The following is a 14,351-nucleotide window of genomic DNA, read 5'->3' on the forward strand; positions in this document are numbered from 1 at the left end:
TCTTTAACTCCGCTTGAGCGCCATCGCGCGGGTGTTGTATTTACTGCTTAAACGATTGTCGGCGGTAAATGGAACGCCTAAAAACATTTCCTCTGAAAATTTTTCCTCTGAAAAAACAACTATACAAATGATTTACGATATTTATTACACTCAGCACATGTACACGCACATACACGTCACGTACACTGTTGCGCACGCACATGCACGTCACATTGGCGTATAACACAATTCTGTAAAGAGGAACTGGGTGAAAGAAGAAAATGAGACAATAATAAAGAAATGCGATAAAATGTAGAGTAACGATAATAGTTACCAACTATATGCGCTAAATGCGATTATGTAATTTCGGTAGTTCTGTAATATTTTGGTGTACCACATATTCCTATTTGTTATTTAGACGATTCTTTCTTTTTAAAATGTTCAAGCTGATTTTTGTGTTAACTTAAAACATTGTACCGCTCGATAAGCGCAAAAAGCGGACACAAAACACCAAAATAAAATAAAACGCTTTGCTACCCGCTCACCGATCATAGATAGAACCTTGTTAAAATGAGTAAACGCGAAATATACAAGGGCAAGTAAGATCTGTACAAGTGGGGTGTACCAAAACGGCCGCCGCTGCCTCGTTGTATGGTGTAATAATAAATAAGCAGAAATATGTAAGGCGTAAATAAGAATGATTCTGCGCTAGAGTTCAATTCTACGGACCGTGTGCTCGGACAGGGCAAAGTTAAAAATTGCTGACAAAAGTTTGCGCGTCTAAAATGAACCTGATTCAATGGTAAAGGAAATAATGCAACGGTTAGAAAGCTCACAATATTACAATGCTATATAATACTGAAAATTACAAGTGATGACGTCACTCGATCGTCAAGTCTACCTGGGGATGACGTGGCAGTGATGACGTAACGAGGACACTCCGGTATAGGGTAGGGACTCGTAAGTGGGGTATAAACGTGGTAGTTCAAAGCGGTAAACAACAGCTACGCTCGACATGCCGATTTAAAGTCAATCAGCACGTTAAGAGTTCTCGAACATTCGGTAATGTTTCCGCTCCCCCGTACCGGTGAACCAGCACTCGGACCGGGAAGTCGGAATTGTGGTCGCTCGGACCCTGGAACCTTATACCATCGACTGTAAACCGAACCTGGTCGGATGAAAAACCAAGAAAATGAACTTAATTGCTACCGGCCGCACCGATCAGCACTTTGGAAACGAAGTTGACAATTGCGGGCGCTGGTTGATCCAGGTCAAGCTCGGCGAAAAGATGGCAAACGTTCTCAACTGAGCTGCCTGGTTTCTTTGCAACAAAGCCAAAAACTCTGCCGAACAAAAAAGGTTTAAAGTAAGAACAAAAAAACTTGTTTAAAGTATGAACGATAAGTGGGTTTAGATTGAGCAATGTTTTTGCATGGTTACTTAGCTTGCGATTTGCAATGCAGGGAAATTACACAACATTTATGTGAAACCATTCCCAATAGATGCTCACCTTGCGTTTGGAGGACCACGGTCCTTAGAGGCATCCCAGCGACGATTATGTGGCTCCCTGGCGCTTGGGTCGAGACCACAGTAGGTAACTGTGGCGGTAGGGTAATGACGACGGAAGAAGATTCTGATAAAACAATATGATAGCATTAGAGATCAGAGTTATATAGTAGGGTGGAGTGGGATACCGTTAGCGGAGCATAATATCACATATTTTCTACTCGTGTTATTTACAAATAACAACGCTATTTTAAAAACGTTGGATACAGTTGTATACTATATCGTTGCATACGAGAAGTATATTCTTTGCTTACTACCAAATGGGATGATTACAAATAAAAACAGGAACCGTCTTACGCAAAAAAATATAAATTTTCACCAAGAATTTATTTTAAGTTATCTTTAAATATTGTTTATGTAAACATAGTTACTTACTTTCTAGCGTTGTCAGTCAGGGTTATCCCTTGAGGGGAGACTTTGAAGTGAACGACGGAGGTTTTGATAGCTTGCCCAACGTCCTGCATACATTCACGCATCGCTCGTTCAATTGCCTTTATAAAAAAATGTTAAAGAATAAATGTCAGCAAAATTTTTTGCACAATGAATGTAAAAAAACACGATACAAACAGTAAAACTGTGTGCTAAAAGTACCTCAGGGCCAGTCAGCGATTCTGTGTCTTCACTACCAAGGTATAGAACGTTACAGGCAGCTCCTTGTTTCAGCAGCTCCACAGCTGAGTTTTGTATCTCAGTGCTATCTCGAGATGAACCGGCTGGTGGGACGTCTTGGTCTAAATAATAAACATATTTAAAAATCAGATTACCCGTATTATAGAACATTTGGATTAACTGTATAAATGACCACTCTTCTCTGTCACGGTAACAAGAATCTAAAAAAACATTTAAATTGAAATTATTTTTTCGTTCTGGATACTTACTCGAAGTTGGAATGACAAGTTTGCAGGGCAGGGCAAGGGGAGTTATTGAATGTTGGTAGATTAGAGCAGAGAGGCTCCCGAAGACTGGTTCGTTCGGACAACCCTTCAGTTTCACTCCACGTGTGCTTGGCTCGATTAGGAAATGACGCACGAGCTCGTTGTTCATGTCAGCTAGGAGGGGATTTTGTTAAAGAAAGGTGCAAGGAGGACAAGTTAGATTCGCGGAAGTTACAGCGGAACATGCCGTTTTTCAGAAATTCAAGACCATTATAGCTGTTACTGCCAGTGTTGCCAGGTACCTTTCGTGGAATTAGGTTTGTCAACTGAACCCTACCAATGTCAGCGCTTACATGACTACCACTGCTTAGTCAGGTGCCTTTACGTCGTCAGTTTGTAAGGTTGAGTGTATGTATATTTAAAAGTAAAAGCATCCTAGTTATACATGTAATATTGCTAAAAACAAAATGACAGTGTTAAAGAACTTACTTCCAGGTTTGGCTGTCGCAAGAACTGCGGCAGGCACTTGGTGAACTTTCAATGCAAGACCGAATGCCCCAGGGTAGCATCTGCTTGCTCGAACCACGAAGCTGCCTGGTGGTCTCGTTCGCAGCATCGCGTGCGCCTGAAAGTGTGTTACGGTTATGCTGGTGTATATGAGAGAGTATATTGACGGTTACAAAGTTACATACCTGGTCACGGTTAATTTCAGGCTTGTACCAGTAGGCAGTAGTGTCTTTAATAAACTTCGGAGGGGTTCCGGCAATGTTTGCTTGTGAGACTTCGTGGGCGAGCTTCTCAATGTCTAGGAAAAGTAAACGGCTTAAAAGAATTCAGAGAAAGTTAAGTCCTACTTTTGTACATGCAGAAACTACGGGTAATTGGACAATAGTCAACTTTGTATTGACTTAAATTGTAAATGTTGTTTACTATGTATTTTTGTAGACTTATAGCTTGCTTACCTGATACGGATGAAGCGCTCGTTCTACCAGAGGCAGGAGAGCTTAAACCACCCTCATCGGAGGATATAAGATGATGACCGCCTGCAGAAGAAGACGAATTTATGAATAGCTAATTTAAAATTAATGTTAAAAAAGGCTTTACTTAACAACAGAACTGTAAGATTTTATTACTTCCAAAAAAGTTGATTAGCGTTAACAGGTTCATGTTTAGTGATATTAATTGTATTTTCGACTTTAACAAAAAGTTTTAACAAAAAACTTTTTTTTTTTAAGTTTTAACAAAAAACAACTTTAACAAAAAAAAATATCTTTTCCTGTTAAACTTATATAATACACGCACCATGTCGGTCGTACGCTGAAAGCTGGCTTTCTCTTTTGTTTATGTGGGTGAAGGGGTATTGTCCGGAACCCGACACTGGTGACCCCGCAGAGTGAGGAGAAGTTTGGGATGCTCCGCCAAGGTACCCGCTACCGCCCGTGGAAGTGCTGCGGATGCTGCTAGCGGAGTGACGACTTGAATCTTTGGGAATGTTGTGAGAATACCGATCCTTCTGATAAGCGAGATGTGGATGGTGGCCGGAAGCGCTTCCTCCAGACAGCAGAGAGTCGTTGCTCCCGTTCAAGCTGCGAGTTCCTATATAAAGAGAATAATGATATTAGACTATTATTTTGTTTAATATATGGCTGAGTATTTAGACAACCTATTAGAGAACAATGATTTGTAAAGTATCTTGTTGGAAAACACATACGCCTACTTTGGTATAGGCAAGAATTCTTGAATCCGGCACCGGACTTGCTCTTAAAAACTATACTTTAGAGCACAGCATTCAACGAAGCTATGTGTCTCACCTGCCGGAGAAACTTCTCCTGACCCGTTTCCGTGCGGTGGCGTTGCAGATGAAGCGATGGACGAAATGACAGGGCTCTTCCCTGCTGGACTGGACGCAATAGGGCTTGAATCTCCATTGAAAACCCATGGTGATCTCATGTCCTTTGTTGCCACGGGACTAGCAGAGTTGGCATGTGGACTGTGGTTCTGTTGCCAACCGTTAGGACGTCCGTCAGTCGCGGTATAGCTTGTTGTTTGTGAAAGTGGTGGCGTAAAACTGCCATGAATGTATTGCTGCAAAAGTAAATAATATTGTACAAAGTCTATTTAAAAAACAAAACGATGTGATTTTTATCACAACATTGCCAAAGAAATTACAACGTGCTGTATCAAACGCGTTACAACTGTTATTCAAATACCTGGAACTGACCAGAGGTATAATAAGAAAAATTCAGATTATTATGACGTTTCACAAAGACTTACCTGCGTGGACGGGTCACGTGATTCTAACGTCGGCTGGTGATTGGTCGGCCTGGTTTGCTCGTCTAACCTAAGAGTAAATTCCCCGTTTAGAGAAAATACTACGAAGCTACTATAATTGACATATTACATTGAAAACTAAAAATCTACAACTTCAGCATTTATTTGAACTCTTTTAGGGATTAAAAATATTTTTCCAAGGTAAGTTCTGTGTTAACACAATATTTTTTCCATGGCGGTCCAAGCTTTTTATTTATGTACGTATTAGGTACTTGCATAAAGCTATAATGAAAACTACACTTACATTCGTACTAAGGCTCGTTTCATCTTGCTAACTCATTCAAAACGACTAAATTAACAACAGTCCTACTCCAAACAGCATCGTGCTTAACAAGATACGAAGTTAATTTACTTCAACGTCTAACCTCTGAATCCCAGCGGGTTAATGCAAGACATAACACTACGCGTACAGGCTGATAAATCTCTCATAGTATAGTTAAACCTCCCGTGATGTTACTGTGTCTTTCAGTTTCTCAACCAAAAAAACGACGAATACATGTTTTACTACTAAAGTGAAACGCTCCGGCTTGCTTTCAAAGTTTAAATGATACAAAACGTACCAGTTTGCGCTGCGACGTCACGTAATCACGGCTGTTCGATTACGTCATCACCTATTCCAACGTCAGTCGATTAAGGCGAATCGACGACCCGTTTTGTGACGTTGCGGCTAGCGTCATTAAAATTACGTTTGCAGACACTGGTTCATTTTGCAGATAAACCAATCAGCAATATCTATATACCCAAATATGGAAAAAAAACTACACGACTGCCAATCTTCTATTCAAACTTTCTCGGCGTTGTATTGCTTAGAAATTACGAGTCGATGTTTCAGAGCACAGGGTTCTTCTTCGTAATTCATATACTACATTATGATCGTTTCTGACAGCTTGAATAACTACGCGTACTTGCTCAGCTTACGACTGAAGTAAAGGCTTATCGTATAACGGCACTTGGCGCCTTTCAGAGCAAACCAATCGGCATTGAGCGAGTGCGCATTCCACATTTGACATATGGATAACGCCCCATCGAACCCAGGGACTGAAGCGACAATCGCACGTAATCAAACAAGCACAGGAGTCAACACTTTACGTGGCGTTTCCTACTACGGGGGCCAATGGCGAATGTAAACAGGGACAAATGATATGGAATAATCGATTTCTGAGAAACTTGATCTAAATACAAATGCGGCAAAACAAAAAAAATATGTGACACCAAAAGTAACCTTTTCTCATTCACTTGCGTTTTGTAATACTGTGCTTTATATACATTAATGCTTACTGGGTAAGCCTAAACTGTTTTTTTCGTAAACAGAGAACAGTTAAATACGCATAGCCCCATAACAGTTATCAACAGAATATTTGGTATGCATTCGACTTACCTAATTCTAGAGTTTTCCACAATTACAGATCGGTTTGTAGTTTTGTTCATGTGAACCGACTGTTGTGGTGACGTAACTTGTGATTGCGTCATGATACCCTGTGTGGTCCCGTTGATACTTGCAGAAGTAACTTGGTGCTGCTTGGGGGCGCTGCTGAGGTGTACGCCAGCTGAAAATACAAATTATACGTCAATCACTTGTACTGTGGTAGTAAGCACGTTCTTAGGTCACACACTAGTTATGAAATAAGCGTACCGTACTTTGCTACCGTGATAGAAATGATGTCGTTTTTTTATGTAAACACAAATGAGCGTGGAGAAAATAATGTAACGCTACTACCCCTGTTTACATGTGCGGTGAAGAGATTAGACACGGAATCGCTTATTTAAAATAAGGTAAACAACCTCGCCCGTGTGGTCACGCTTGCTGTTACGCAGTTTGGTTCCGCAAAAATGAAGAAGCAATTTCTGACATTAATAAAGTAAATTGGACGTACTTTCCCGAAAGTCAACACAATAAACGGAACAATTTTGATGCCGAGAGTAAAACATCTACGAGTTCTCGCGGTCGCCAAATGGTTGTTTGTGTTCCACTGTTGGAATCGCCGCACCGTGGGTATTCCAATTATACGCTCGCCAATAATTCGCCATAAAATCGGGCACAAGAACTGGCGCCAGCACGGCGGACTGCACCATTCATAAAAGTTTAACACTATCTGTTTTAATAGACGATAAACCCAGCTACATGGTTAATTAAATCCGCGAGCAAAGAATTCCCCTGCAGATTTGCGACCATTTGGGTTGTTTTTATACTTGAAAATCTATGTCCTTTGGAAAACTAACGGCAAATATGGCAAAGGACGAGTGATACAGATATAGACACTTGAGCCGCTTTGCCGCAGAACTTCGTTTCTCGTAAACCTTTAGAAGGGCGACTAAGTGCTTTTGTAAGGCGCCATCACCATTTCAATATTTGAATACATACGATACGAACAAGCAAATTAAACCACTGGTCCTTATGGACGGGGTTTTCAACGGGATTTTCAACGTGAGTAGCGAACGCTGTTTCATAATTAGGACGGCTACGCGTCTAAATATTGGTTTAGCAGCTTAAAAAATAACACACCCAGCCGTTTACTACAGGTCAGCGGCCTTGCCTGTGAAGCAACCGATTTCAAAGGCGGGCACGTCCCCTATATAAAGAAACAACGAGATTTCCAAATCGGGAATATTTGCCCTCCTAGTCACGCAATGTTAGTCGTGGTCCAACGGAACAAAGCAGATACACTCCGGTAAATTACGTCACATTATCGTTGCTAACGGGACCAAACGAGCCCCTAAACAATTCTGAAAGAGGGGGCGTTTCTATTTAATCGCACACATAGCCTGCAAAGACAGATATCGTATGAAGCATTATAGTATTCTACATATATTCATAAACCATTTCAGAACGCAGCATTTACTGCATCAATATTTTACACGCACGGTTTGGCCGTTATTGTAATCCCTCGTGAGCAAAAGCATTACAAGGTAAAGCAAGCATCTTCTGTTACCTTTGGCGTCCGGCATAATGTTAAGAATGATGTAATCCGACTCTGTAAGGGTCGGTGCCCGAGATTTTGGCTCCGTGATCCGCATACCGGTAAAAAACGGAAATTCCGGCTATTTCTAAATCGTTCTGCAAATTCTCCTTTGATTTTAAAACTCGTAAGGGGAAATCCTTTGAATCCGTAACAAACAATGCAATAATCCAAACAGGAATGATCACCAGGTAATCGTTTAAAATAACCCGCTATGAAGCAAATACCTATAATTTACGCAATGTCTAACTTGCCTGAAATGGGAAAAGACGGTTGTAAACATGAGAGCCCGTGAGCTGCCTGCCTGTCGCCAGCCTAATCTAAGCGAGATGAGTGTCTCGCGTCTGCTCGCATCTCCAATGGAGTTGCCCCGGGCAGGAAGAAGTGTAGTGTAAATAAACGCCAGGACAAACTCGATAGCGGGAAGCAAAGCTGGGTAGCTTCGTATCTAGCCCCCACGTATCCACTTCTCGTTCTGCCTTACACGGGTTTCGATGTTCGTAATCATTACAAATATTACGTCACGAAAAAAGCTGCATTTCCCTAAACTTATTTACTTCAAAACTTAACGGACGTACATAGAGAGCCATTACCTGACACATTCCCACAAGTTTCATTTCATTAAACCTGATGATTGTGTTTACATTACACAAGTACTGTAAATTCAAATAACTAGCTCTAACTACTCCGTATTGGCGCAATGTCCCTCTGCTGTATTCAGGCAACATTAGTAGCAAACATAATTGGGCCGTTATGCCGCTTTGAGGTGGACGGATTAAAATTTCCCCTGTATTCCGATTCACAGGTGGTCGTCGGCCGAACAAATTGATTCCCTGTAACTCCATGCGTTTCTAAAGGCCGCTATTAAGTCGTAAAGGCGCCGCATACAAATGAAACGGATTTAGCGACGATCAAAAGGTTGCTGGGTGTCAAAAGTCCGCTGAATTTTACGGCACGTTTGGTTCAATCAGCGCTGTTATTAACCAATACACATAATGCGATTCGGTTCCTATTTGAAATGCAGACTTCGATGTGGGAATATGTAGAAAGAGTCTGGTGTGAGACCACGTCAGACGTGCAGGAGATTACTGTGAGGCACATGGTATACGCGTATATACGAATCTAGACATGGCGCATATGTCCAATGCTAATACAGCCCCGTGATCGGATATTACGCGGTATTTACATGTAACATCAAAGAGATCTTCGATAAGCCGGTGACATTTCCTGAAGCCGAAATTGCGATTTCCACCAAATTCGTGAGGTTTATCTCAACAGTTATTGATCCAGCTTTAAAATTGTCCAAAGTGTGGGATTACATGGCTTTTGCAGTCAAGAGCCGTACGATAGAGGTTTTACTGTAAACAATATCGCACAGCACGATTCGAGCCGACTGTACACGATTGTTATGGTGAATTAGGAACCGGACACGGCGGTTTAAACCGGCCACAACAGGTTAACAGATGAAAGAACAAGTTGACCTGAAATGTCCGGGACATTTGTCGTCTTATCTCCTATTGCCAGTGTTAAGTTTTTAATGAATCGCAGAAGGTCGAAAACAAGTTACGAACACCAATGCAGAAAATTGAGTGGGATTTAAAACACTGTTATAGAAAAACGAAAAACAGCTACAGGGTAACCTTTAAATGCCAAACTTTAAAAGTTTTTTGGGTTCAGATCCAAACGGAAAATTCAGAAGTTTAAATTTGACGGTTCTACCCCATTTGAAACTGATGAACAGACAATTGGAAGTTTTCAAGTCACTTGTACATTTCCGCTGACAGATCGAAGACCAAATCGAACTTTGAAAGAGAGCAATAACATCCTGAATTGATTTCTTCCGTCAGCACGTGTTTAAAAAACCGTACGGTTTAATTCCAATCTTTACAAGCGGAATGGTAAGGAAATCAACACATCCCGTTCCTGGTGTTCCTTTAGCTTGCTGTCAAGCCCAAGCGAACACGGACAGTGCGGGGAAAATCAACAATTTAAGCCACAACGTTGTTCGTGCGCGATGAATAGACTCAAAAGATGCGTAAAGTAAATATTTTCTCTAATATTCCGGGCTCTGACCAAATCAGAATAGTTGACGATCTATAAGAACGGTGTTGCGGTGTGCGGCTACATTAGAAACTCTCTCTGTGGTTTAGTTATCCGGTCACCCAGGAGCGTAAAAGAGAACATTAAGGGTTATTGGTTATTTAAAAATTCCGGTTGACGACACTTTAAACGACCCCATGGTGTTTGACTACTGCAACATCTAATACGACTTCTCCATATGAAAGAGACATATACCCAAACGCAGGAGTGAAAAGAACGCGATATTTGCGGAGTTCTATTTAAAACCACGCACACGTTGACATACGCCAACGCCAGGCGTACACACACCTTAATACAAATGTTATCGAATACGTAATCCCTAAAAGCGACTTAATTAATTCCTTTCTCCAACTACGAGTTTAGCAGCTATATCGGCCTGTCTATGTATATAATGCTATTCTTAACAACACTAGTCTACTGCATGTGTTGATATAACCCGTTAGTGTGACTCGAAGGCCGCGGAGCGTAGAAGGTGTCATTTCCACTACGGTGTTATGCGGCGAAAATATTCTTCGAAACGCCTCAATAAAACGGACGCAAACAGACGTAATTCGCGAGAAACACAAAATCAGCACAAACACATTCCTACAGCGTCACTAAGCAATTGGCGAAAATATGTTTGCGCCTCAAACCTAACGCTAAGAGATTCGAAGGAGGAAACATGCGAACTTTATGTTCTTCCTGATTTCAAACTATAGATCAAAATATGAACTGAAAACACACGATGACAGGTTAATGTTTAAATACTGGTCACCACGGCTAACTTTGTACGCGGTACTCGTTTAACACAATGCGCATGTTTGCGATGCGGATTCGTAAACACTGGTATATGAACTGTCTGTTTACTTTATTGTGCTTAGCTATCTCTAATGTTTACATAGCTACAAATCCTGTGCGGCCGAACTGAATCTGTTATAAGCGTGTTAACAGTCGCAGTTACAATGTCATTTGAGTGTGCAACTTGCATATACTTTGCAAATATACCTCGGCATCTTTGCCGCATCCTTCGTTCCCACCACCGAAGCAACCGCAGCAATTCCCTGCGGCGCTGAGCGATTTAACAAGGCGTAATTTATCCCCTAGAACAGAGGAGTAGCACCGGCAAAATGCCACTTCCGTAGAACTGTGTTTTCACGAGCGCCAGCAGAAATAACAAATACGGAACCGCGACTGTTACATAACAAATCCATACATTGCCTCATTAGGCCAGCGGTCTGTTTTCTGTCACCTAGAAACTGCAAAATGTTTCTCTTCATCTCAACAAATCCTTTTCAGATAAGAATTGAGACTTTTGACGCCTGCGACAATACTGAGGGACTAAAATCTTCCCGTAACTGGTTATTGCGTGCGGCTGATCCAGACCTGACAACGGGTTCTCGATAACGGTAGCATAGTTTCGTACAAAGGCAGCGTCTTAGCTTTCGGGCTCGAGAGATTTGGCTGCACGCAATCCGCAATGGCGCGACTGTCTTCTCATGCTGTCGAGCCGACAACCCCGACTTGAATTGGCCACTTGAAGTTTAGATAGCCCAGCAGCAGATAACAATCACTGCCACAAGTACCAGCGCCATAATAGGAGAATCTCTCCAATCTGTGATGCCTTCTGCAGTACGGTCACTTGGCTATGTACACATGTTGCGGTTTTATGACCCAACCAACGTCATACCACGCTCAGTGCTACGTAAACCATTCCAGAATAGAGCAATAACAAAGACACTAAACTAAACCCTTCCCAAACAAATCATATAGTTTCTCCGTCATTGCGGTCAACGGCCATAAAATGACATATATGTTTGGATATGAGAAAATATAAATGCATGTCCTGATCCTATTTCTTTCTTCCACAACTTAACTATGATGCTGACGTCTACACACGTTTATTAGAGGAATGTAAGCTAAAACGAGACTTGACGCTTGGGGAATATACGTTGACGTCATTAACATTTTCACATGCAAATGATAGTACTGATCTCAAGACAGATAATCATTGTGTTTTGCGTTAGATACCAAAATACTTCTGTCCGCGTAGACAACTGTGCCTATGCTGCTAAGTTTTAATGAAAAGAGCCGCGATAAAGCGCATTGCACTGGGCAGACCACCTATCAAACTAAAACCACTTGTCGGCGCCGGTATTCGGTTTTCACCGGAGATTTGAACAGTGGCACTGGCTAAATTTATACCCATCTCCGTGGCAACCTCACGCCCAAGTATTTCTATTGTCCACTAACCGAGCGTAAATCAGCTCGTATGTATGAGGGAAATAAAATATTCTTTCCTCGACTTAATGGAGTACGATGTGCGCACAAACCCAAATCAAAACCAACGTACGCTTCCAAAGCTCATTAGCAAATTCAACCGTGTTTCTGAAGTACTTAGATATCGAGTGAAATTCGTTGGTCTGGAATGGTCGACGGTATAAACAGGAAATGATGTGGTTACACGGGAAAGCTGCTTTTCCGTTGGTTTTATACCTAGTGATCGATCAGTGTTGGGGTTGAGAGCTTTTCCCACGTTCCGCGGAAGTCTGGAGTGCGGAAATCGAAACACGTCGATCTTAGAGTAGGAATAGCTACTATAGCTACTGTGCAAATGATGTCTACTGGCCATGTTTTAACTACATGGGCCTAAAATGTCGTTTAGCGAACTCTTAATAGTGTACGCAATCAACATGACAACTAGGTTTAATTACCATACAAGGACTTAATCTTGTTGTAGTTTAAAGAACACTTTTAAGAATACGAAATGTTTTTAACAACAGAAAGCTGGTCACGCAACAATAACAAACATCTGAGGCGGTCTTCAAATTGCGAGTTAAACAGGTGTGGTATAGAGAGAGAACGGCACAGGAAACCCTACTAAATCCTTGTTTGCCGTTGAGTTTAGCTGACTAGCAGCGAGCACGGACGGTTGAGTTATATTTGTCCAGTGTCGCCTACATGCGTTGCAAAGGCCAAGATTACGTAATGCGGTTCCGTCTCAAGTACTGTCGATAATATAGGTGACGTAATAAATTTAGCAAATATTTCGTCGATATAGTAGGCTAAGTGTTCGATTCTCCTTCCGAAATGAAAGAGGTGATAAATTCGACATACGTGCGTGAAGAACATGATTTTAAAACACTCTTGAAACTTTGAGGCATTTTCACCTAATTCGCCACACGTTCGAGTTATTTTAAGTCAATTTGAGACAGAGAAATATTTTTGGTCGAAAAATCATACGAGTGGGTGTTATCCTGTAATAACTTAGTGGTGAGCAAAGTGATATCACTGTCTATCAACTCAGCATGCGTGACACTTGTATGAGGTCCATGAAATTCAATATAATGAAGTTCCCGTTGTATTCGAAGGACATGAACCGACATATACTTCCTTAAAATGAAACTGCTGCGAATTGTTAAGGGGAATTTCACGCAAAGTCAAAATGAGTTCCGTTAAAGTTGCAGATTCAATTAACAAATGAACAGAGAGTTTATAAGTGCGCATAAAACAAGGTATTGGTCAGGCTAATCACGGATAAAAGACAAGATACCTTTTCTAAGTACACAGGCTACGTTTAAGACGTAACATAATGTTTCATCCGCCAGGTGGGCAAACTACACGACGTATGCTGGCTTAAAGCGGTCCGGTGTCTCACGGAACGCGATAGAAAACAATGTTTTGAAAATACACGGGTCCAGCACCTTCCTCTTAAAAGGCGTTCCAGGCTTACGGCTAACATTCTTCGGAACAGAAAAGATCCGAACAGTCAGCAACAGATCATTAAGATTATACTACCCAACCACTCGTGGAACATAAGCTCCCTGACCCCTGCACTTAGCGAAGCTTTACGCGTTGAAGTTTTTCTTATATTTTCACCAGCGCGAGGCTACAATTTTCCCGGTAATTGTAACGTATAGGTAGGAGATGGAAACCTGCCAATAACTATATGGTTGAAGAGAATTGAAGCTAATCGGGGCAACCGATGACTGAGCTTGACATTTTATCAGCGCTGCTGGACCGTGTAATGCCGTTGGTACGGTAAACTTCAAACCAAAGCTATGGAGTGCAATCAAATTGGACCAGCATTGTTAGAAAACGACCGCAAGCTACAATGGAAGTTGCGACCACCATACATAGGCATTGTAGGCTGCTGTCTACGTCACCCAACACACAACTGCACGCGCCATATTTGAACGATAATGGAGAAAGCCAAAACAAACCGCTGACTTTCGAAAAGTTTGAATTGGGTAATTCCGTGGGCCGCGGAGTGTTCAATTACGGGCGAAAATTAAAGGCGGGGCTCGGCACCTGCCTGATCGGGTAAAAACAACACTCTCTTTCAACTCGCACTTTCCGCGAACAAACTTAACGAGACCGATGAAGCTGAAAATGTCAAGAATCACTTCAGACTCAACGGTTTGCACAGTGTTTGCTCCAAAAGCAATATTTAAGCAGCAATTCCGGACAAATTCGACAAACGCCTACACAAAATCTATTCTTACTTAAACCGACTCTCTTGATTAAGATCCGACTTATATACATTAGCATAAGGTTAAGTAAGGTA

General features: G+C 41.6%; 1 protein-coding gene across 4 annotated transcripts in view; it reads right to left on the bottom strand.

Annotated features, from left to right (window-relative positions):
- Positions 1-128: 128 nt before the first annotated feature.
- LOC149731624 (uncharacterized) overlaps positions 129-14,351 on the bottom strand; it is a 43,408-nt gene continuing 29,185 nt past the window's right edge. For all 4 annotated transcript variants that reach the window (XM_089884494.1, XM_089884493.1, XM_089884492.1 and 1 more), the window contains exons 17-28: positions 6,130-6,298; positions 4,695-4,761; positions 4,232-4,505; positions 3,723-4,016; positions 3,383-3,463; positions 3,113-3,225; positions 2,910-3,045; positions 2,424-2,594; positions 2,137-2,276; positions 1,921-2,036; positions 1,490-1,612; positions 129-1,322 (exon numbers count right to left, since the gene is read on the bottom strand). In XM_089884494.1, the coding sequence (XP_089740620.1) occupies positions 1,178-1,322; positions 1,490-1,612; positions 1,921-2,036; positions 2,137-2,276; positions 2,424-2,594; positions 2,910-3,045; positions 3,113-3,225; positions 3,383-3,463; positions 3,723-4,016; positions 4,232-4,505; positions 4,695-4,761; positions 6,130-6,298 (1,829 nt within the window). In that variant the 3' untranslated portion in view covers positions 129-1,177. The remainder of the gene's footprint in view (positions 1,323-1,489; positions 1,613-1,920; positions 2,037-2,136; positions 2,277-2,423; positions 2,595-2,909; positions 3,046-3,112; positions 3,226-3,382; positions 3,464-3,722; positions 4,017-4,231; positions 4,506-4,694; positions 4,762-6,129; positions 6,299-14,351) is intronic.

The sequence above is a fragment of the Ciona robusta genome, chromosome 9, assembly GCF_009617815.1.
Source record: "Ciona robusta chromosome 9, ASM961781v2".
Taxonomy (NCBI): Eukaryota; Metazoa; Chordata; class Ascidiacea; order Phlebobranchia; family Cionidae; genus Ciona; species Ciona robusta.